A 21,296-nucleotide genomic window follows, 5' to 3' on the forward strand; every position below is an offset into this window, starting at 1 on the left:
AACTGGGTGGGCTGCGAGGGCCGACTGCACAGAGATTCCCCACAGAGCAGCTGTCTTCTTACTCTGCACCTGACCGTACGTTCCAGGAGGGCAGAACCACTCCACACACAGGGCAGCAATCGGGGGTGACGCTGCACACCACTTAAGAACGAGCTGACTTTAAGTTACTTCCCCTGAGCCTCCACGGAAGGCCGCTCGCCGGGCATCTTGCTGGGGGTAAGGCGGGGCGGAACACTGCAGCCAAGGCAATGCTTCTACCCAGTCGGGTGCCAAGGATGGCAAGCGGCTTGGCCACTAGTGGCGGTGCAGGGCCAGAGAGACAGTTGTTCATCACCTTGTTCAGCTGCGGGGAGTGGGGAGCGTAGGGGCGGGGGCAGAGATCCCGCCTGTTATACACGAAATAGAGAGGGACGGGAGGAACGCAGGGCGGCCCCTTTAAAAGGCGGGGTCCGGCGAGCGGAACGGCAGAGCGTCGCTGCGGAGCACTTCCGGGAGGCTGTCGGTTCTACAGCCGGAAGTGTCTTTGGTGCGCGGAATACGCGCCGCCGGAGAGTTCGTGCTATGGGCCGCAACAAGAAGAAGAAGCGAGATGGTGACGACCGGCGGCAGCGGCTCATCCTGAGCTTCGACGAGGAGAAGCGGCGGTGAGTGCCAAGGCTGAGCGGATCTCGTTCGGGCCGCCGGGCAAGGCCGAGGCCGGGTATGTCCGCACACGCTCACGCGGAGGGCCCTTCCGGTCCCGCCTTCTCGGCGTGGTGCGGAGCCCTGGCTGGTGGAAGCCGCGGCTCTGGGCCCCCCCAGCCCGGAGGGATGGAATCGCCCGCCCCGCCCTCGCGTCGCTTCTTTGCTCCCCAAGCCGCCTTGTGATGCTGTGTGGGCGGCCCGAGAGCGGGCTTCACCCTCCCCAGCCTGGCGGTCTCACTCGCAGTTGTGTTGTTCAGACTATCAGTCCTGTCGGACTCTCTGCGATCCCATGGACTCACAGTAGACTCAGCTGTTTTGGATGAAAATGATTAGTGAATGAATCATTAGTGAAAATCATTAGTGAATGAATTAGTGGTCTAGCACCACTCAGAGTGCCACCGGGACCTATGGTAGTGGGTCAGCGAAAAGCCTGGTGTTGGGCTCCAGAACAGATAGCAATGGTGCGGCCAGATCTAGGAAGATGAGAGGGACTGAGATAAGATGGAGCGTGGGGAAGGAAGTGCTGGGGCATCGTCAGCAAACTCAGGGAGGCATCAACAAGACCTACAGACGAGTCGAGGGGCAGAGTCCTGGGGAAATGGGTGTTGGTCCAATGGACAGTTTGTGGAGGTCTGGGTGAGGGTGGCCTTGAAAACCCCTCTTGAAGCGGCCTAATTCACTGAGGAATAGAGTTTGCCAGTGAAGAAGGGACCCTCACCGGCTCTAGGTTCAAAGGCTCTCAGCCTATGTCCACCACCTGGCCCTGTTGCTGGCAACTAAGAGCCCAGGAGGGTAGTGAGTGGGGAAAGAGGCAGCATCTCCCTCTCTTTCCCTAACCTTACACTCTCTGACCCCCTTGGGCAAGTCATCTTACCTTTCTCTGCCTCAGTGTCTCCCATCTGTAAATTGGGAATGGGTACCTGATTGAGGACAGGGGAAAAGGGGGTGACAGAGGATGAGACGGTTAGATGACATCATTGACTCAATGGATCTGAGTTTGAGCAAAGTCCAGGAGATAGTGAAGGACAGGTCATGCTGCAGTCCATGGGGTCACAAAGAGTCAGGCGTGACTGAGCAACTGAACAACAATAACTACCCAATATGCATGCTGTTAAGATTACATGAGTTAATATGTTTACATTTTTGGAATGGTGCTTAGCACATGGTGAGTGCAGTATTAGCTTTTTTCCCCACCTTTTCCTGGAGTGAGCCCTTCTTCCCTTGTGTCTTGTTTCTCTTGCCTCTTTGCTGTAGGGAGTACCTGACAGGCTTCCACAAGAGGAAGGTAGAGCGGAAGAAGGCAGCCATTGAGGAGATCAAGCAGCGGCTGAAGGAGGAGCAGAAGAAGCTCCGGGAAGAGGTGCAGAGGGAGAGGGCAGCAGAGTGTCTCTGACTCCCAGGGACTCTGCAGCCTCCCTGGCCCGAATAGGGGCACCTGCAGGGCTGAGGGGAGGGGGCAGGCAGGCCTGGCGTGCAGTTTATGCAGATAGAGATGCCGTGGTCCAGGTGTGGGGAAGGTTCAGGGTAAGATCTCTTGATCTTTCCCTCCAAGCCATGGTCTTACTCATCCTGGAGGGGAGCAGTGTCTGGGCTGAGAGGCCATACTCACCATGTTGCCTTCCCTTCGGTTTCAGCGCCACCAGGAATACTTGAAGATGCTGGCAGAGAGAGAGGAGGCTCTGGGTAAGTCCAGTCCTTGACCTGACCTGGAGAATAGCCAGTCGGTTGAGTTTGTTTATCCCTTGGTGGGTGGAAGGGAAGGGGTACAAGGACTGCAGAGAAGCTGACATCCCTAGCTTTAGGGATCTTGGTGGTGCCCTAGGAGCCAGGGGTGTCCTCAGGTACCTCTAAATGTCAGTGGATCAGAGACCAGGAGGAGACCCAGACCTCTTGGCAAATGGATCCTGAGCAGAAAGCCCAGTTTCTGAGGCCTGGAGGGACTGGGGGTGGCAGCAGCTCCTGGGATCCTGGTGGGGACCAGGTGGTCTGGGGTGTCCCTGGAGCATGAAGGGAGGAGTTGGGTCATTTCCAGCATTTGTCTGCAGGCCAGGCTCTGGAGCCAGTGACTTCCTGGGTGCCACTCTATAGAGTAGAGGGGGCCATTACATTCCAGGGCTGGAGTCAGGGGTGGGGTGTGTGCTGGAGCCTGCTTGCTTGTGTCCTGGGCTGAGGCCTGGTCCTGTACCCACCCTGCACAGAGGAGGCTGACGAGCTAGACCGGCTGGTGACAGCAAAGACAGAGTCGGTGCAGTACGACCACCCCAACCACACAGTCACCGTGACCACCATCAGCGACCTGGACCTCTCAGGGGCACGGCTGCTCGGCCTGCCCACGCCTGAGGTGGGGCTCCCTCCCAGCCTGGGGGAAGAAGGGACACAGGGTCAGCCTGGCTTATCAAGCGGGTCAGTAAGCGCTGGTCCATGTCAAGGATTCCAGTACAAGGGGCTCTTTGCTCTGGGTAACCCTCCAGGGCCTGGACCAAAGCCCTGAACCCTGGGGCTTCAGAGGTCAGCTCTACCATGAGCAGCTGTGGGAGCTTGGGCAGGTTTCTCTGCCTCGCCTGCTTCTTCCTTTCACCAGTACACTGGGGGTCACTGATGATAGCAGCTGCCTTGCTGGGTCGCTGTGAGGATAAGGGTGGTCTGTCCACTAGAAGCCCTCGAGAGCGGCTGGTTGTGCTTGCTACCCCTGCAAGACATGTCTCTCTGCTCTGACCTGTGAGGTGTGAGTCATAGCAAGTTCCAACCAGCATTAAAAAAAAAAAAAAAAAGAAACAATATCAAAAGTATCAGAAAGCATCCCAGCAGGTGTTGTCTTATGAAACCTATGTTTCAGTTAAGCTTGTGTCTGGGTTGTGTAGGGATTTACGCACATGTATGTGTATAGTTTGGAGAAGGAAATGGCAACCCACTCCAGTATTCTTGCCTGGAAAATCACATGGATGGAGGAGCCTGGCGGGCTACACCCCATGGAGTCGCAGAGAGTCGAACATGACTGAGTGACTAACACACACACGTGTATAGTTAGTTACCAGGTAAACCACATCCCCTCGAGTGGGTTATAGTGTCTTTAAGTTCTAGAGCCACTGCTTTATTATATCCTTTCTGAGCTCACACTCGCTTTGTGTTTGATGCTTATTCTTCTGTTGTGAAAGTTGCTCAGTCGTGTCTGACTCTTTGAGACCCCATGGACTATAGCCTGCCAGGCTCCTCTGTCCATGAGATTCTCTAGGCAAGAATACTGGAGTGGGTAGCCATTCCCTTCTCCAGGGGATCTTCCCAACCCAGGAATTGAACCCAGGTCTCCCGCATTGCAGGCAGATTCTTTACCATCTGAGCCACCGGGAAGCCCTTTCTTCTGTCTGGTCTGATGCAAAGACCAGTCTTGTCTCCATTTTAGAATTCTTCCATTTGCGAGTGTTGGAGTGTGCCCACTGTGGGCCGTGGCGGTGGAGGACTTCAGAACCCAGCTCTGCCCCATGTCATTCCTGCTTCAGGGCACATGTGGCCTTTCGCCACCTAGAGCCGCCTTCTGAGCCCCGAGCAGGCGTGGGAGGCAGCAGAGTGGTGACTGTTCAGGAGGCTCAGGCCTGTTGATCCGCCACTCCTGTTCTGTGCTTCTTTAGCAAGGGGCCGGGTCTGGGCCTGAGGAGGAGGTGTCATCCATGGAGAAGCCGACCAGAGCCTTACCCAGGAAGTCCAGGGACCCTCTGCTGTCCCAGCGGTGAGCCCTGGCCTGTCCTCCCCTGTGAGCCTGTTCCTGTGGCTGGTGTTGTGACAGTCACCTCCCGCTGGCCCATGGTGGGTGGTGTAGGGCAGAGTGCCTGGGGTAAAGGACCTTTGTCGCTGTGAGCTGAGGAGCTGGCAGGCCCTCTGGGACAGAGCATGCTGCCTGTAGAATGGCATTTGGGGCCTGTCCTGACTTCCCCTCCATGAGCTGGGCTGTCAGGCACCCCCCTACCCACCCTTCCACCCATACCTTATTCCCCAGGGTAAACTGAGGCCCAGGCCTCACCAGCATTCCTCCCATAGGATATCCTCTCTCACGGCCTCACTGCATGCACACAGTCGCAAGAAGGTCAAGAAGAAACGTCTTCGCCGGGCCCAGGACACCACCAAGAAGCCCCCGAGCGCCACTCGTACCAGCAAAACACGGCGCCGCCGGCTGACAGGCAAAGCCCGGCACAGCGGGGAGTGAGCTCGGAGACCCCGGCCAAGCACCAGCCTTGTCAGCAAGGACCTGTCCCGTCTCAGCTGGGCTGTCTCATAACCCAGCCTGCACCCAGGCAATGACTACAGCCCAAGCTTGGGAGGCCAGCACCCCTCCAGCCTGGGGTTTGGACTCCAGAAGGTGCGGGCAGCTGAGAGCTGGCCTCCCCCAGGAGGAGCCTCCGGGGGCCAAGTGTGGGGCGTCTGGCCAAATGTGAACCTCCCTGGACCTTCATCAGATTTGTGAAACTAAGCACACGTGTGGTTGGTTTGTCCCTGACCCTGATGCCGCACACCAAGGGCAGGCGTCTGGGGACGTGGGTCACCCTCGCTGTCCAGCAGTTCTCCCTCTGGGTATGTAAAAGTGGTGCTAGGCCTGGGCCCCCTGATGGGCTGAAGCCCGGCGCCACCCCTGGCAGACACAGAGTCTGCCTGCAGCCCTGGGACGCCGGCCCGTGGGTGAGCAGGGATAGCCTCTGCCTTTTCCCAGCTGGGAGTTGGGCTTGTGCCTCCCCTTGGCCGTGCTGGTCTCCTCAGCTGACATCGAAGGAGTGGAGATGGGGGGTCCGGGAGTATTCTCACCCCCAAACGTGGGCAGCTTCTGTAGGCTTCCAGCAGCTCCCAGACAGCCCAACAAAAAAAGAGTGATTAGTCGTTTGTAAAGAAAATCTCTCTCTCCTCACTGAAAGCGTGGCTGGCGGGTGCTTGGTGAGGGCTGCCGATTCTTTACACTTCTTCCAGGTGCGGCTTCAGAGCCGATGGAAACCAGCCTTGTTGCAGCAGGTGAATGACCTGTGTCACTCACACTCCCCGCTCTAATGACGGAGCTGGGCTGGTGGCAGGGTGTAGGTCCGCCTGCCGCAGGTGGATGTGGTGCGAGGGTGGGCAGCCGGAGCACCTGTTCTGGAGATTCAGACCCTGCTTGCGCTGACTGGTTCCTGTGGCTGTGGACCAGGGCCCAGGAATTTCGGGTGCTGCCCTGATTCGGGGAGCCGTGCCCAGTCCTGACACCAGGACTGCAGAGGGGTGAAGGGTGAGCTCTCAGCCCCTGTGAAGCTGGTGGGCTATTGAGTGTGTGTGAAGGGAATGCAGGTTCCGCCCCTGCACTCAGGGGCTCCTGGAGCCAAGGGGGCAGGGATCTGGGGTCTGCAGGGCAGGCCTTCCCCTTCATTCACCATGGAGGGCCTGCTGGACACAGTCCTGGCCCTGCATTGGGCAGGCGCTCTCCCATCACCATCAAAACCCACCATCTGGGGCTTCCCTGGTGGCTCAGGGGTAAAGAATCCACCTGCCAGTGCTGGGGACATAAGTTCGATTCCTGGTCTGGGAAGATCACACATGCCACAGAGCAACTAGGCCTGTGTGCCACAACTGCTGAGCCCCTGCTCTAGAGCCTGCGTGCTGCAACTAAAAAGCCTGCACAGCAGTGAAGACCCGGTAGAGCCAAAAAAACCCACCCCATCTGGTGCTGGCTGTGCATATCTGAAGGCCACACCTGGCCGTGGGAATGTGAAGCTCAGGGTTTATGGCTGGGAGGCCCTATGACCTGGCTTCTCTGGCTCCTTCCACCTGATCTCCCTGCTGCCTTCCTGTTGTCCTCCCCATGTGGCTTAGGGTGGGGCCACTCGCCTCACTTGGCTGCCTCCATCCATGGCAGATGGCAGGGTCTGTTACTGGGCCATCTAGATGGTTCTGGTACTTGACCCAGGGCAGTGAGTCTCCTGACGCCCTCATGAGCAGGAGCAGAGATGAGCCCGGGGTCTGCACACGTGGCCGGGCTGGGATTTGAGTCGTAGTTCTACTGCTGGCCCACTGTGTGAGCCCACTGCTGCTGACCTCCTGGAACTGTTACCCCACATGTAAAGTGTCATAAGACACCTACCTCGCAGGCCTGCCCGGAGGCTGAAGTGAGGCCACGTGCATGAACCACTTCCCACGGCTCCTGACGTTTTGGGTGCACCTTCTGTGTGCGCAGCTGCTTCTCACACGCCTGACCCTGCTCTCTGTCCCCAGTGCCATAGGGTCTTTTCACAACTTACAATCTATATTTGTAATGTTGATCTGTATTAAATTCTCATCTGTCTCTCTCCCACCTGTGCCCTTTTTTCATCCAGCAGACCAAGAAAGTTGAATCATGGTAATCTTTGTCAATCCTAAGATCAAAAGTGCTGGAGTGAGAACCCTCTGGAGAACTTTCCATGTTCTACCTGAATTCTTCCTGTCACTGTCCATCCGTCAGGCCCTGCGGTTTGGGGCCTTTAGGAGCTTAATCAGGAAAGATTAGATTTAGCTACATATAATGTGAAACAAGATTTTAAAATAACTGGCTTATATAAAGCTAGAGTTTTCAGGTTAACAGAAATGGAAGGCAGCGAGCCTGAAGCTGAGAGGGCAGGCTTTTAGCTTTTGGTTTTGTGTCGTTTTAAACACAGGTTCTACCTCGTGGTCCAAGATGGCTGCCTGAGCCTCAGCCATCATATCTGCCTCTCAGTTACAGAAAGGAAGAAGGGATGAAAGTCAGGTCCCTCCTTTTAGAAACACATGATGCTGGTGCTATTACGCAGGCAGCAAAGGCTTTAGGGCAGGAGGAAGAAGGAACTTCTACCTGTCAGGAAGGCTGAGGAGCGTGGCTTGTTCTGGAGAACCATGTACCCATCTAGGAATTGGGGAGTGTGTTGCTGACGAGGGAATTGGTATTGGGGTGCAAGCAGCAGATTGTCCCACAGGAGCCAGAAATGTTAAAGGGCTGTCTGGAGGGGATCCAACTGTGGAACTAAAGCCATAGCAGAGGCTTATCCGTTGCTGTTACTACACAAGTTTCCTGATGGGTCAGGCCTGTGCTAGTAAAACAAAGCCATGGCCATAGTTACTGGGAGCCAGGCCTCAGCTCAGTAGTAGGCTCTGGTTTTGGGGTAGCCTGATTCTCCCTGGGAGCTTAGGGTGAGGAGGCCAGGTGGAGCCGCCCTGTGGGTCTGGAACTGAGGAGGAGAGGGACTGGATGTCAGGCAAGCCTTAGCTTCCTGTTCCAAAATCCTCTGGATCCTGGGACTTCTCTGGAGGTCCAGTGGCTAAGGCTCTGTGACCCGAATTCAAGGGGCCCAGTTTCAATCCCTGGTCAGGGAACGAGATTCTGCATGCTGCAACCAAAACCCCGTGCAGCCAACTAAATAAATATGAAAAAAAAAATCCCCTTGACCTTGATGTTCCCTAGACTTGAGCTGTTGCCCTCCCTTTGGCTATGTGGATGGTTCTGGGGAGAGGTTCCCAATTCATCCTAGTGTGGGGAGCTCACTCCCTGCGCTCGTGAGCAGGTCCATCTTAGCAAAGTCCTGTTCTGAACAAGCATTTGCCTCCTTCAGACGCTATAGAAGCCCTCCCTTTAGGTGCTCACAGGCTGCCCTCAGCCTGCCCTGCTCTCCTTGGCTCTCAGTTGCCTCCTCTGGGAAGCCTTCCCGACCCCTGGGAATCAGTCATTTCTTCATCTGGGCTCCAGGTACACTTTGTGTTTCTTCCTTTTAAACACTGATCATGTTCTCACTGGGTTCCCTCTCTCCCCCGGCCAGGCCCTGAGCAGAGTGGGAAGTTTGTGTCGGTCATTTCTGTGTGTCTACCCCCACACAGGACTGGAGCCCCTAGGTTTTCAGCCAGTTCTGGCTAGATTACACTGAAGTCAGTCCCCCTCCCCACCAGTGTTCTCATATAATCCTTGAAATAATCTTTCTGAAAATGCTCTTGGCCCTAGTGCCATGTTTGCCTGTCTGCAAGTTTCTAAATCTAGTTTTTGCACCTCACCACAATCATCTCCCTCAGGCCTTTGCTGAAACCTTCCCTGTCCAGTGAACTTTGCTCTCTCCCTTCCCTCTTAGTCACCATGACTGGCAAATAATCAGCTGAAGGAGGATAGGAAACAAATTTATCAAGCGCCTCCAATGTGCTAGTGACATTATCAACTCACAACAGTATTGTGTCGTGGGTACTAGCTCCATTTGACAGATGAGAAGACTGAGTCTCAGATTAAGTACATCAAAAGTTACTGTTAGAACTAATAAGACATGACCCTCACATCTCATGGGAGAGACAGACACATGGAGTTCACCCTGGAGGTCAGGGTTTGATGTATAGGCCTGGGGGTGGGGCACAGAACAGTGAAGAGGTGACGTTGACATGAGTCTTGAAAGATGGTTTGGCCAGGTGGGTGGGAGAGGGGATGGGCAGGCAGGCAGAGAGCCCTTGGGAAGCAGAGGTTGGGGAGGGGTGGTCAGAGGAGAGGAGAAATCGCAGAGGCCTGAAGGGACCAGAACCTTAAGGGTCTCAGGTGTTGAGCTAAGGATCTGGACCCTTATCCGGTGGCCAGCAGGAGTCCCTGAGTTGGGGGGGCAGGGGTTTAGCCTGAGGAGAGTCAAAGTCAGGGATTCATTTGAGAGCAATCTCCCTGATGGCATGGTCAGGGAACACTGAGGGTGTGAGAAAGACTGGAACCAAGTATTTACTGAGCACCATTAAGGAAGTGCTTAGTAAAGTATTACATGCTTCAGTTCAGTTCACTCGCTCAGTCGCGTCCAACTCTGCGACCCCAGGAATTGCAGCACGCCAGGCCTCCCTGTCCATCACCATCTCCCGGAGTTCACTCAGACTCACGTCTATCGAGTCAGTGATGCCATCCAGCCATCTCATCCTCTGTTGTCCCCTTCTCCTCCTGCCCCCAATCCCTCCCAGCATCAGAGTCTTTTCCAATGAGTCAACTCTTCACATGAGGTGGCCAAAGTACTGGAGTTTCAGCTTTAGCATCATTCCTTCCAAAGAAATCCCAGGGCTGATCTCCTTCAGAATGGAGTGGTTGGATCTCCTTTGCAGTCCAAGGGACTCTCAAGAGTCTTCTCCAACACCATAGTTCAAAAGCATCAATTCTTCGGTGCTCAGCTTTCTTCACAGTCCAACTCTCACATCCATACACGACCACTGGAAAAACCATAGCCTTGACTAGATGGACCTTTGTTGGCAAAGTAATGTCTCTGCTTTTGAATATGCTATCTAGGTTGGTCATAACTTTTCTTCCAAGGAGTAAGCATCTTTTAATTTCATGGCTGCAGTCACCATCTGCAGTGATTTTGGAGCCCCCAAAAATAAAGTCTGACATTGTTTCCACTGTTTCCCCATCTATTTCCCATGAAGTGATGGGACCAGATGCCATAATCTTAGTTTTCTGAATGTTGAGCTTTAAGCCAACTTTTTACTCTCATCAAGAGGCTCTTTAGTTCCTCTTCACTTTCTGCCATAAGGGTGGTGTCATCTGCATAATCTGAGGTTATTGATATTTCTCCCAGCAATCTTGATTCCAGCTTGTGCTTCTTCCAGCCCAGCATTTCTTACATGCTTAGCACTGAGCAAAACAGGGTGGTCCCTGCCCTCCAGGGACTTACATTCCCTGAACTGTATCTATGGGGATGGAGACGAGGAGACTTGAAGAGAGATAATAACATTTATTGAGGTACTCACTGTTTACCAGTCCCTCTTTACCTGGTTTAACTCACTGAGTTCTCATGGTAACCCCACAGGGTAGGCAATTCCACTGAGCCCATTTTGCAGGTGAGGCAGATTTAGGTGACCCTCACCCCACCCTGATGTGTGCCAGGACATGCCTTTAGCTGAATTCTAACTATTCACTGTCTCTCTGTCTGAGCTGGGATTTAAGCTGTAGGTGGTCTCTGGCTGGGCACATGTACATCTCCAGGGAAAGACCCAGAACATAAGTATGCCCAAGTCGTGGGTCATTCCTCACATAGGTGATACTCTACTTACATACACTAACACTGCCAGACTGGCTGAAGAAGGCCTGAGAAATGGAAAGTGGAGATCCAGGATCTTACCTCCAGGGGGCGCCACTCACGAGGTCGACAATGTGAAAGACATCCTAGGAACAACGGGAGTCATGCCCAAGATCCTGACAGAGGGAGCCCTCCCTCAAGTATAGGATGACCAGGGAGGGCGTCCTGCAGGGGGTGGCATTTAAATCATCACTTCTTGTTGTTGTTTAGTCGTTAGGTCGTGTCCGACTCGTTTGAGACCCCATGGACTGTAACCCACCAGGCTCCTCTGTCCATGAGATTTCCCAGGCAAGAAAATTGGAGTGGGTTGCCATTTCTTTCTCCAGGGGATCTTCCCAACCCAGGAATTGAACCCATGTCTCCTGCATTGCCCACTCCATCCTGAGCCAGGATCACCTGTTCAGGGGATCTTTACTGCTGAGACGTCAGGGAAGTCCTGAGTCATTGCTGCTGCTGCTGCTAAGTCACTTCAGTCGTGTCTGACTCTGTGCGACCCCATAGACGGCAGCCCACCAGGCTTCGCCGTCCCTGGGATTCTCTAGGCAAGAACACTGGAGTGGGTTGCCATTTCCTTCTCCAATGCATGAAAGTGAAAAGTGAAAGTGAAGTCGCTCAGTCGTGTCTGACTCTTCACGACCCCATGGTCTGCAGCCTACTAGGCTGCTCTGTCCATGGATGACAATCTGTGATTTACCATTCCAGAGACACTGCATGAAAGAGAAGTCCTGAGGATTCATTTGGTTACTCACACAGTGTTTAAAAGCAATTTGACTTAGCCATATTTTAAAAATTTGAGGTTTCATCTAAGTGTTCAGATTTTCAGCTTCTCCAGTAAAAACAAGCCTGGTGGCTTTGAATCACCACTTACTTCACAGGGTAGCCTTAGGCTGGAGCCTGCCCTGATGACCCCTTCAGAGATTCATGCCTTCCTGCCCATGCTCAGTTGGGTCACAGCCCCCTTCATCTCTATCTTGCCTGCTGAGACCACGTGATTCTCCAACAGGCTGATGAGCCAGGAGGCCTGGGATGACCATTCCTGCTTGAATAGTGAGGAAACTGAGGCTCAGAGGGATAGAAGGGATTAGAACTGCCACTTACTGTTCTACTTCCCCAGATCTCTGAAGAGGTTATCTTGGCCCAGGGGAATGGTGTGAACAGAGGGGTGGAGGCGAGCAGGCACAGACACTTTAGGGATCTGAAAGAGGAATGGGAGACTGGGACGAAATGGTGACAAGAGGTGATGCTGTCTGGCTGAGACACCATCATGCCCTGAGCCACCCCACAGAACTCAGAGTGTTTTTAGACCAGGCACTGTCATCGAGGAGCTGAGTCGGAGTTTCCCGTCTATATAATGGGGCTGTAGCTGGCCTTCCCATATCAGGGCTGAAACTACCACTGTCCCCTTCAGGAGGGGGCTTCCTCAAACAGCCCCCTTCACTCCTCCCGACACACCCTTGGCTCCCCAGCCCCTCCTCCTGCCTCCTTCAGGACCCTGACTGCTGCCCGACCCCCCACGGTTTCCCCTGCCTTGGAGAAGTACAACCAGGCAGGCTCCAGAGATGCAGAGAGCCCCTCAGAACAGCCCACCAGCCCTGCCCCCTGATTCTCCCCCTCACCCCCTTATTCTTTCCACTCCAGCCTTGCTGCTTCTGTCCCCGCAGCCTGAAATACTCTTCCCTGGGACCTGCAGGCTCACTCTGCCTTGTCTTCTCCAGGTCTTAGCTAAAAGGTCACCATCTCAGAGCGGCCTTCCACGACCACCTTATCTAAGAAGTGATGCCCTGGGTGGGAGGGAAGTTCAAGAGGGAGGAGATGTGTATATCTATGGCTGATTCCTGATGTATGGCAGAAACCAATACAACACTATAAAGCAATTATCCTCCAGTTAAAAAAAAAAAAAGGATAAAAATAAAAGTCCTTCCCCCAAAAAAGAAGTGACTCCCTCCCCACACCAGCCACTTCCACCCCCACCCCCACCCAGCTTCATTTTTCTCCTTAGCACTACCACCAGCCAATACACTCCATGTATTGCTTATTTATCTTGTTTGAGATCTGTTTGTCTCCACTAGAATGTAAGTGCCCTGAAAACAGGAGATTTGCTCTTTTGTGCACTGATGAGTCCTCAGCATATACAACTGACAACGCAGGGGCTCCGTAAGTATTGAACGAATTGAAGTGTCAGTAGTGCCACCCTGAGTTGGCTCCTGATTTTACTGCTTGATGGTGGGTAGAGGGCCATACCTGAGCTTCAAACTCAAACCAAGCACCCACCTCACCCCCAGCTCAGAGAGATCAAGTAACTGTCTCAAGGTCACACAGCCAAGAAGTGCTAAAGGCCGACTACTCCCTGTTTTGCTTACAGTAATTGGGGCTGAGGAGAAAGATCATTATCCTTGTTATGAGATGTGCTTTCCACTTACTCCATCCTGAGCCAGGATGACCTGTTCAGAGGTCCGTCTCTCCCAATAGACAGTGGGTGTGCCCTTTCAGAAGGAGCCACCCTTTGTTCACATTACCATTTCCCTGGTGCCCAGCACAGGCCTGGCATGTACCAGGTACCTGTAAGTGTCTGAAAGAATTAATGACTGAAGGTGCTCTGTAGTGACCAGCAGAGTCCAGACACACCAGGATTTTAGTCTTGGCTCTGCCACTTACTAGCTGGGTGACGCTGATGAGATAGTTAATTTCTCTGATCCTAGTTGCTGTGAAATGAGGACCTTGGCACTGAATCCTTCAGGTTACTACATCCTCACAGATGTAAAGATTTTGGAACAGGAGCTGGCACACAGTTCAGGGTGTCAGCTTGAAAAAGAAGGCATATTTTTTAAAAAGGAGGAGCTGGGCATTTTATGAGTGAGCGCCACATCAATGGAAGTGTGCAAATGAATGTGCAAATAGTTGAAAATTCCTGGGCTTTTCATTTTGTCCTCAACAGTTACTATTTCCATTTTATAGATTAGAAAATTGAGGCACAGAGAGATTAAGTCTCTAGCCCAAGGTATGGGCTAAAGCCAGACTAGGGAACTGCGGCGGGAATGAACCGAAGGGAAAGAGATTAGAAAGATCCAGACCTGCCAGTGCCAGCCGCCCCTAGAGCCTCCTGGGAACCTTGACGCGGATGTTCAGGCTAAACGTGCGGCGGGTCCCGCACTCGGAGACTTCTGGGCGCCGCCCGCCTCCGCCCCGCCTTCTCCCCGCCCCTTGCCCTCGGGTTGTCCAATCCCACACTCTTCATGTAAATGAAGCACCTAGGGAGAACCTATGCGAGAGCGGCAGAGGCGTGGTCTTCGCCCACCTCCCGGGCAACGTTCTGATTCATTGTTAAAATAGAGAGGCTGTGACCCTTGGCACCCCACCCCAGCACCCACTGTGTGTGGAAACCCGAGCCGAGGTCAGTACCGCGAGCGGAAAGGTGAGAAGGGAGGGGAGGCTAGTGAGGAAAGGTAGAGGAGTGAGGGACACGGGGAGGGACTGTCTGACTAGCTGGATGGAGAGAGGTCCAGGGATCCATTCTCCGGGTGGGGCATGCATGTCCGCTGAAGGTTTCTCATTGTATCCACACCTAAAGTGCATTTTAGAGAAGGGTTCTTAATTGGTTGGGGGTGGGAGGAGGAAGCAGGATCGGTGAAGGGCACGTGTAGTTGAGCACCCCACACTCGCCCGCAGGGAAATAAGCAGCGTTCTCGTCTGAGGCTCCTTTATGTGGCGGGATCAGGAAGGAACCGCCCAGACTGGGCAAGACCGATGCGTTCCCCCCACCCCCCACCACTGGGAGCAGGGAAGGACAAGGAGAGATAACGGCCCTGGGTGGATTAGAGACCCCAGGGCTACCGAAGGGCCAGTGGGTGCTCCCTAGCCCCCTCAGTACCCATCTACTTCCCCAGGTCTGATGGTCAAGGAGCCAGGAATCTTCTCCCTGGTTGCCCCAGGGGAGGATGTGAAATCCTCCAGGTCTCCGCTGAGATTGGCAACTAAGGCCAGATCCCCTGGGACACTTTGGAGGAAACTTGACAGGTATGAGCTGCTGACCAGGGGCAGGTAAAGTGCATGTGTGCTTGGGGATATGGATTACTCTCACTCCACTCGCCTTGATGGGGGTGAGAAGAGCATCTTCAAGTCACACTCTTCTAGTGGGGCTCCCCTGCCCACCCCCCCCCCCACCCCCACGGCATGGGGTTGGAGCCCTCAGTGGAGCCCAACGGGGAAAGCCCGGTGCTCCTCACAACTCCAGGGTTTCTGTTTGGCTGAGCTCTGCCAGACTTGCTGTGTGACCTTTTGTTGTCTACTTTCATCCATGATTTTGTCCTCAACTCTGAAAATACCTGGCTGGCCACTTGCCTCTCTTCCCAGGGTTTCCCAGGGGATCTGTGTGAGTGGACAGTGTGATCCAGTGTCCCTCATGCCCACCTCTGAGAGTGCAGGAAGACACACAGCCTGGGTTTGAATCCAGTTCAGCCACTGGGACTTTAAGTGAGTTATGGAATCTCTGTGAGACTTAGCTGCCTCATCTGAAATTGGCATTCATTTTATCTACAATGCATGTTAACTGTAAGTCAAGGGCACTGAAACTTTGGAGTGCATTGGAATCACCTAGGAGACTTGTATAAAATGCATTGTATAAATGCCTTGTGTAAGTGTCTTATCTCCAGAGATGGAAGGAACTGGGAATATGCATTTTATAAGCAGCTCAGCTGAGTCTAACGCAGGGTCCTCAAAATACACTTCAAGCAACACTGCAGTAATGAGTAGAAATCACATGTCAAATGCTTGGCAGAGTGCCTGGTGCTTAGGAGGTGCTTAATGAGTGTTTGTTGAATGAATAAAAGAACAGATGAAAGAATTGATGGATAACCTCATTTCCTTGGTCCTTGGCTGTCTGGGATTAAACCGGGGCTGGAGTTCAGGTCAGCTGGTCTTTGCCTCCCCCTGCCATTCTTCCCAGGCCCCACCATCGAACTGAAGGAGCTGCCTTGGCCTGACTCAACTGATATGGAGGGGGTGGCTGGAAATGCCCCCTGTGAACACTTTGAAGCTGATGTGCTGGCCCAGAGCTGCTGTCAGGACTGCTGCCACCCTGAGGAGGCCCACAGAGCAAGGCACCAGGTGGGTAGGCTTCCTGGAGTGGTTGGGGTGGTTTGGGACAAGGGAGTCTATGATGTGGGTGCTTGGCCGGGCCACTAACTTGCAGCTGAGCCCAGACACTGACCTTCCTTGTGGTCAGAACCTCAGTTTCCCCAGTCTGTACAATGAGGCAGTAGAACCACGTTCATGTTTCCCAAATGCCAGTAATTCTCCTTCTGCTCTTACCATTTTTTGCCAAGCCTCATATAACCTATTTCTTGCTGTGTTGTCGCTTCAGTTGTGTCTGACTCTTTGCAACTGTGGACTATAGTTCGCCAGGCTCTTCTGTGCATGGGGATTTTCCAGGCAAGAATACTGGAGTGGGTTGCCATGCTCTCCTGTAGGGGATCTTCCTGACCCAGGAATCAAGTCTGCGTCTTTTATGTCTCCTGCGTTGGCAGGCGTGTTCTTTACCACTAACGCTACCCGGGAAGCCCATTACTTGCTGTATTATTCTTTAAATCCATGCCCTTTTTTAAACTTATACTAAAACAAAAGTTTACATCACCACCACAAATAGAAAACTAGGATCATGTCCTTCATATAGAAGGTTAAAAGGAAAGAAAAGAAAAGGAAAAAGAAAGTCAGAAATGTCATTAAATTCTTACCAGGAAGTATTGTTATAGGCTAAAGGCTCTGAGCTTGGGACTTCCCCAGCAGTCTTGTGGTTAAGACTCTGTGCTTCCACTGCAGAGGGTGCTGGTTTGATCTCTGGTCGGGGAACTAAGATCCCACATGCCAAGTAGGGTGACCAAAATTTTTTTTAAAAAAGGAGTTCTGAGCCTGGGTCCTGCTGTCTGTCTATTAAAAGGGAGACTGGTAGGTGTTAGGCATTATAGATATCCCATACCCACTGAGGGCTTTCTCCTTGAAGGTACTGGAGGAGTGAAAGGGGAGGCATTTTCTCACTTTGTGATGGATGAAGTTTTAGGTTCAGCCCTGGTCTGTGTAAACCTGGGGCTAAAAGAAGCATGGGACCGTGACTCTTCAAGAGTGCTTGACGCTGACCTCCTAATGACTCTGCCATTCCCAGTGCCCCTCTTGAGCCTGGTGGCCGTCTCCATGCAAGCGTTAGGCTCTGAGAAGTGGTCATTATAAGGGAATTGCTGTTCAGCTTTGGAGCCAGGCAGACCAGAGTCCCAGTCCTGGTTTGCCATTTGTGTCACCATGAGTCACTGACCTCTCTGGTTTCACTCTCCTGATGGGTAAGGTGGGGCAACAAATGCTTTCCCTCAGGGCATCCAGCCCTCGTAGCCCGAGTCACGTGTGGCTAATTCAGTACACACTAGCTTCCTTTCTTCCATCTTCCCAACCAGAAAAATAAACCTGGGAGATTCTTTTCTACCTGTCCTGATACTGCCAAAAATAGCTCCCCAGCCCTCAGCCCCAAGTTCAGGAAGCAGATGCTTGAAAGCCCTCTGAGTCCATCTCCCCTGCAGATGACCTTCTCCCAGTGGGTGGGGGGATGGCAAACTTGGAACAGAAGGAACCTGGGTTCAGACATGTCAAGCGCTAGTCTCAGTCCCACTCCTTCCCAGATGAAACCATGGGCCACCTTGTGTGTTCACATGTATTGAAGAGGTGCTTTTTTCCTTCTTTTTCTTTTTTAATTTTATGGATGTACCACATGGTATGTGGGATCTTAGTTCCCTGACCAGGAATCAAACCCTTGCCTCCTGCAGTGAAAGCATGGAGTCTTAACCACTGTACTGCCAGGGAAGTCCTGCAGAGGTGCTGAAAATGTGTCAGGCATTATGCTAGATTTGGGGAAACAGTGCTAAATAGAACAGACAGAGTTTCTGGTTCATGAGGTTTGTAGTCAAGCAAGAGAAATGGAGACAAAGTAATCAGGCAAATAGTTCATTATGGTTGAGATAAATGTTGTAAAGGAAGAGCAAGTGGCATGAGGATAAATGGTGGGGTACTGGGGAGTGTTACTCCAAGTGAATCATATTTTAGCCGCCTGCTGAGGACTATGAGGGCATGGCCAGCAAAGTTGGGGGAAGAGGAGGGAAACAGTGTGTGCAAAGGCCCTGAGGCAAAAAGTAGGAGGCACACTTGAGAAGGGAGAGAAGCCAAGGATGGAGAATGGAGTGCGGAGCTGGTCTCACCAGCCTTGTGGGGACGTTAGACTTTTCCCTGAGAGGCATGGGGAACCACTAAAGATTTTAAACACGGGAGCGATGTGATCAGATTTGCATTTTCAAAAGTCACTATGACTGCAGGACAGCAGAGAGTGTGAGTGACCCAGGTGACCAAAGAGGAAAAGTGCGATTACTCGTATCAGAGATGACAGAGATTTGAGGATGGAGACAAATGGACACATTTCAAAACTAACTGAATAGGAGCATGTAAAGGATTTGGTCACTGAGTAACGTGAGGGGCCAGAGCATGGCTGACTGCTAAGTTTTTTTCCTGGGGCAGGGTTCCTGGGATAAGAGGTTTGTTTGGAGTTGTTTGGGGTGGTGAGTGAGAGGTGCCTGGGGGACACAGTGAGGATGAGGGGGGTTTACTTACTATAACGAGCTCAGGAACCAGACTCAGAGGAAGATAGAGGCTTTCGAGTCATCAGGATCTAGCACTGATGAAAGCCCTGCTCACAGATGAACAGGTTCAAACATGTGGAGTCACGAAATCTGTGGTTAAAAAAGCACCCCCGGCATGGATGGAGCTGTGCATTTCCCAGCGGGATCCTTAATTACACTGCGGAGCAAACTCATTCCTGAGGGGCCTGATACATGTATCACTTGGGGTTAGAGCCAGTTCTGATGTCTTCACCTATGTTAGAAAATGCAGGGACTCCCCTGAAAGTCCAGTCGTTAAGACACCAAGCTTCCAAGGCAGGAGGCATGGGGTCTGATCCCTGGTGGGGAACTAAAGATCCCATATGCCATGGGGCATGGCCAAAAATAGATACATTAAAAAAAAATTGAGTTTTTTTTTTTTTTTTAAAGGAAATGCAGAAATGGCCCCAGGCCCCAGAGCAACCCTTTCCCAGAAGCTTACTTCAGCTCCCCTAGGCTCCTAGGCTCTGGATGCATCTCTGCTCTGCTCTCAGCTGAGTCTCCCTGGGTGGGAGGTGCAGGAGGGCTTATCCCTGGGAATCACACAGTCTTGACCAGGTCATGGCCAGGTTCTGGATGGAGGGGTGAGGGGCTGAGTGGGAGGGTCTTGCTGTACGTCAGACTCCACACATTCCTTTTCAATGCATCTCTTCTTAAGTGTATTTAACATATCCTTGATTCAACGCTAATAAAATTCCACTGAATGTTTTTACATTGTTTATGATATTTAATATGTACAGACCAGGCAGTGTTATAAGCCTTTTACTCATATTAACTGATGTAATTCTTGTAACACCCCTAGGAGGGTCCATTAATTACCTCCACTTTATAGATGAGCAAACCAGGCTCAGAGAGGGAAGTCACTAGGCCGAGGTCACTCAGCTGGGAAGTGGAGGCGCCAGGATTGGGCCTGATGTCGGTCTGAGGCCAGAGCCCGTGCCGACCCGCCAGACAGGAAATCAGAGCTGGGGACTAGCTGCTGGGCCTACTCGTGTGGGTGAGGGGTAGTGATGGGGCTGGAGGTAAAAGCAGGGAGCAGGTACCATGACAAACTGGGGGTCCTGGTGGCCCCAGCTGGGCTGGGACCCCTTGACGATTCCCCGAGAGCCGCTCCCTCTTCATTCACGTGGCAAGGTCCCCAGGGCAGCCAAGGCGCCAGGCTGGGCTGCAGTTCTGACACCTCCCGCCACCGGGCGCTGATCAGAATCTGGCTCCGGGGCAGGGGGTGAAACTGAACCCAGCCGGGCGTTCTCTGGCTCAGCTTGGCTCAGCAGACACTCCAGCCCACTCCTTGGCACTGCCCAGGTCCCCGAGGGGTGGCCTCCCTGGAAGCTGGAGACTCTGTGCCCACCCTGGGGCTGTGGCCTCCGCCCTGGTTCTGGGCTCCAGGGTCCCCAGGGAGCCCGTGCCCAGGCCCCCCCGCCTGCCCCTGCTCTCAGGTGAGCCGTGAGGATCGGGTTCCTGCGGTTTCATGTCCTGCATTGTTCTTGGCTGGGCCCCTGCTTATGAAACAGTAATGAGGGGCCCCTGCTCCCGCAGCTGGGCCCTCTAAGGTTTCCGCTGCCTCTGCCGCCGCCGCCACGGCCCAGAGTCAGGGCCTGGGAGGGCGGCAGCGCGGGGGCCTGAGCCGGAGCCCCCCGGGGACAAAGGTGCTGACAGCCGACAGCCACCACCGCCGGAGCCCGCCGCCCAGGTAACCCGAGAGGAGGCGGGGTGCAGAGTGCCACGGCCGCTGTCCCCCCTACTGAGGGAGGGCCCTGCCACCCCAGGAGATGGGGAAAAATGGGGGGGCCGTCCCAGAGGTGAGCAGCCGTTCCCCCCGGATGAACCCAGCACCTGCCTTCGCAGGTGTGGCCCTGCTCAAGGCTGCAGGCAGCGAGGAGCCGGCAGTCGGCTCAGGGGCCCCGTCCCCACTCCTGGGACCCTGACCTTCCAGCCCTGGAGCCCCAGACTCTCCTTTTGGAGGGTGTATCTCTCCTTTTCTCCAAGGTCTCCTTTCCCATCTCTTCCTCCCTTAGACATTTTCCTACATTCTCCGGTCAACTTGATCCTCCCCCTCGGTCCTCATCCATGTCTCTTGGTGACAGAAGACCCTTTGGGATCCTTTTGTGCGCTTCACATCCTCAGGCACACACTCACACATGTGTGCCAACACACACAGGCTTGCTTGTGTACACAAATCAAGTGGGTATGTTGATGCATGTGTTTATATAAACAAACGTTTATGCACTCTGCAAACAGACGCACCAACGTACCCACTGGCCATGCACACGTACGTGCACACGCAAATCCTTGCACACACTGCAGGAATTTACACGAACACATACCTACATACGTGTGCACATGCACACACCCTGTACCTCTGCCAGTCCCCAGCTTGGGTCCCCAGGGGCGCTTCGAGTCTGACAGACAGCTCTCTTTGAGAAGCAGAGATCCCCGAGGAGGAGCTGTCTGGAGACTTCCACACCAGCTGGTGGGGGGAGGGGCGGCGCAGGGGGAGGGGAGCCCCCACGTGGGCCGTGAGCTGCCTCCTCTCCAACTCTGTCTTAGGAGCCTGGGAGGCCTGAGAGTGCTGAGGTGCCCTACTGCGACCTGCCCCGCCGCCGGCCTGCCCCTGAGGACTCGCTTGGCACCCCGACCTCCAGCTGCCAGTCTGTGGTGGGTCCAGGCCGTGGGCCAGAGCCTGAGAGGTGGGTAGGACCCTGGGGCCTGAGGAGGGGTTCCCGGGGTAGGATGCCCTCACCCATCCCTCCCCACACCCCTTCATGATGGCAGCCTGTGATGGCTGCTGGCGTGGGTCACATGGTGCATCCACTTGGCCTGGGCATAGGAGCAGTGGGCATGTTCCTTTCAGGGATGGAGCAGCCGTGTACCCACCCTGCGTGGGCATGGC

The 21,296-nt window shown here is 53.7% G+C and overlaps 2 protein-coding genes across 2 annotated transcripts in view; both read left to right on the plus strand.

Moving 5' to 3' along the window:
• The first annotated feature begins 470 nt into the window (after positions 1-470).
• NOL12 (nucleolar protein 12) lies at positions 471-5,146 on the plus strand. The gene is made up of 6 exons (XM_019961771.2): positions 471-644; positions 1,939-2,044; positions 2,319-2,367; positions 2,883-3,025; positions 4,311-4,408; positions 4,717-5,146. The coding sequence occupies exons 1-6, from the start codon at positions 562-564 to the stop codon at positions 4,880-4,882; spliced, it is 645 nt and encodes a 214-aa protein (XP_019817330.2). The 5' UTR covers positions 471-561; the 3' UTR covers positions 4,883-5,146.
• A 10,514-nt stretch (positions 5,147-15,660) lies between these two features.
• Positions 15,661-21,296, plus strand: part of TRIOBP (TRIO and F-actin binding protein) — a 57,460-nt gene continuing 51,824 nt past the window's right edge. Inside the window, exons 1-2 of the mRNA XM_070790381.1 lie at positions 15,661-15,821; positions 20,954-21,093. Of these exons, the coding sequence (XP_070646482.1) occupies positions 15,708-15,821; positions 20,954-21,093 (254 nt within the window). The 5' untranslated portion in view covers positions 15,661-15,707. The remainder of the gene's footprint in view (positions 15,822-20,953; positions 21,094-21,296) is intronic.

Source organism: Bos indicus, chromosome 5, assembly GCF_029378745.1.
Source record: "Bos indicus isolate NIAB-ARS_2022 breed Sahiwal x Tharparkar chromosome 5, NIAB-ARS_B.indTharparkar_mat_pri_1.0, whole genome shotgun sequence".
Lineage (NCBI taxonomy): Eukaryota > Metazoa > Chordata > Mammalia > Artiodactyla > Bovidae > Bos > Bos indicus.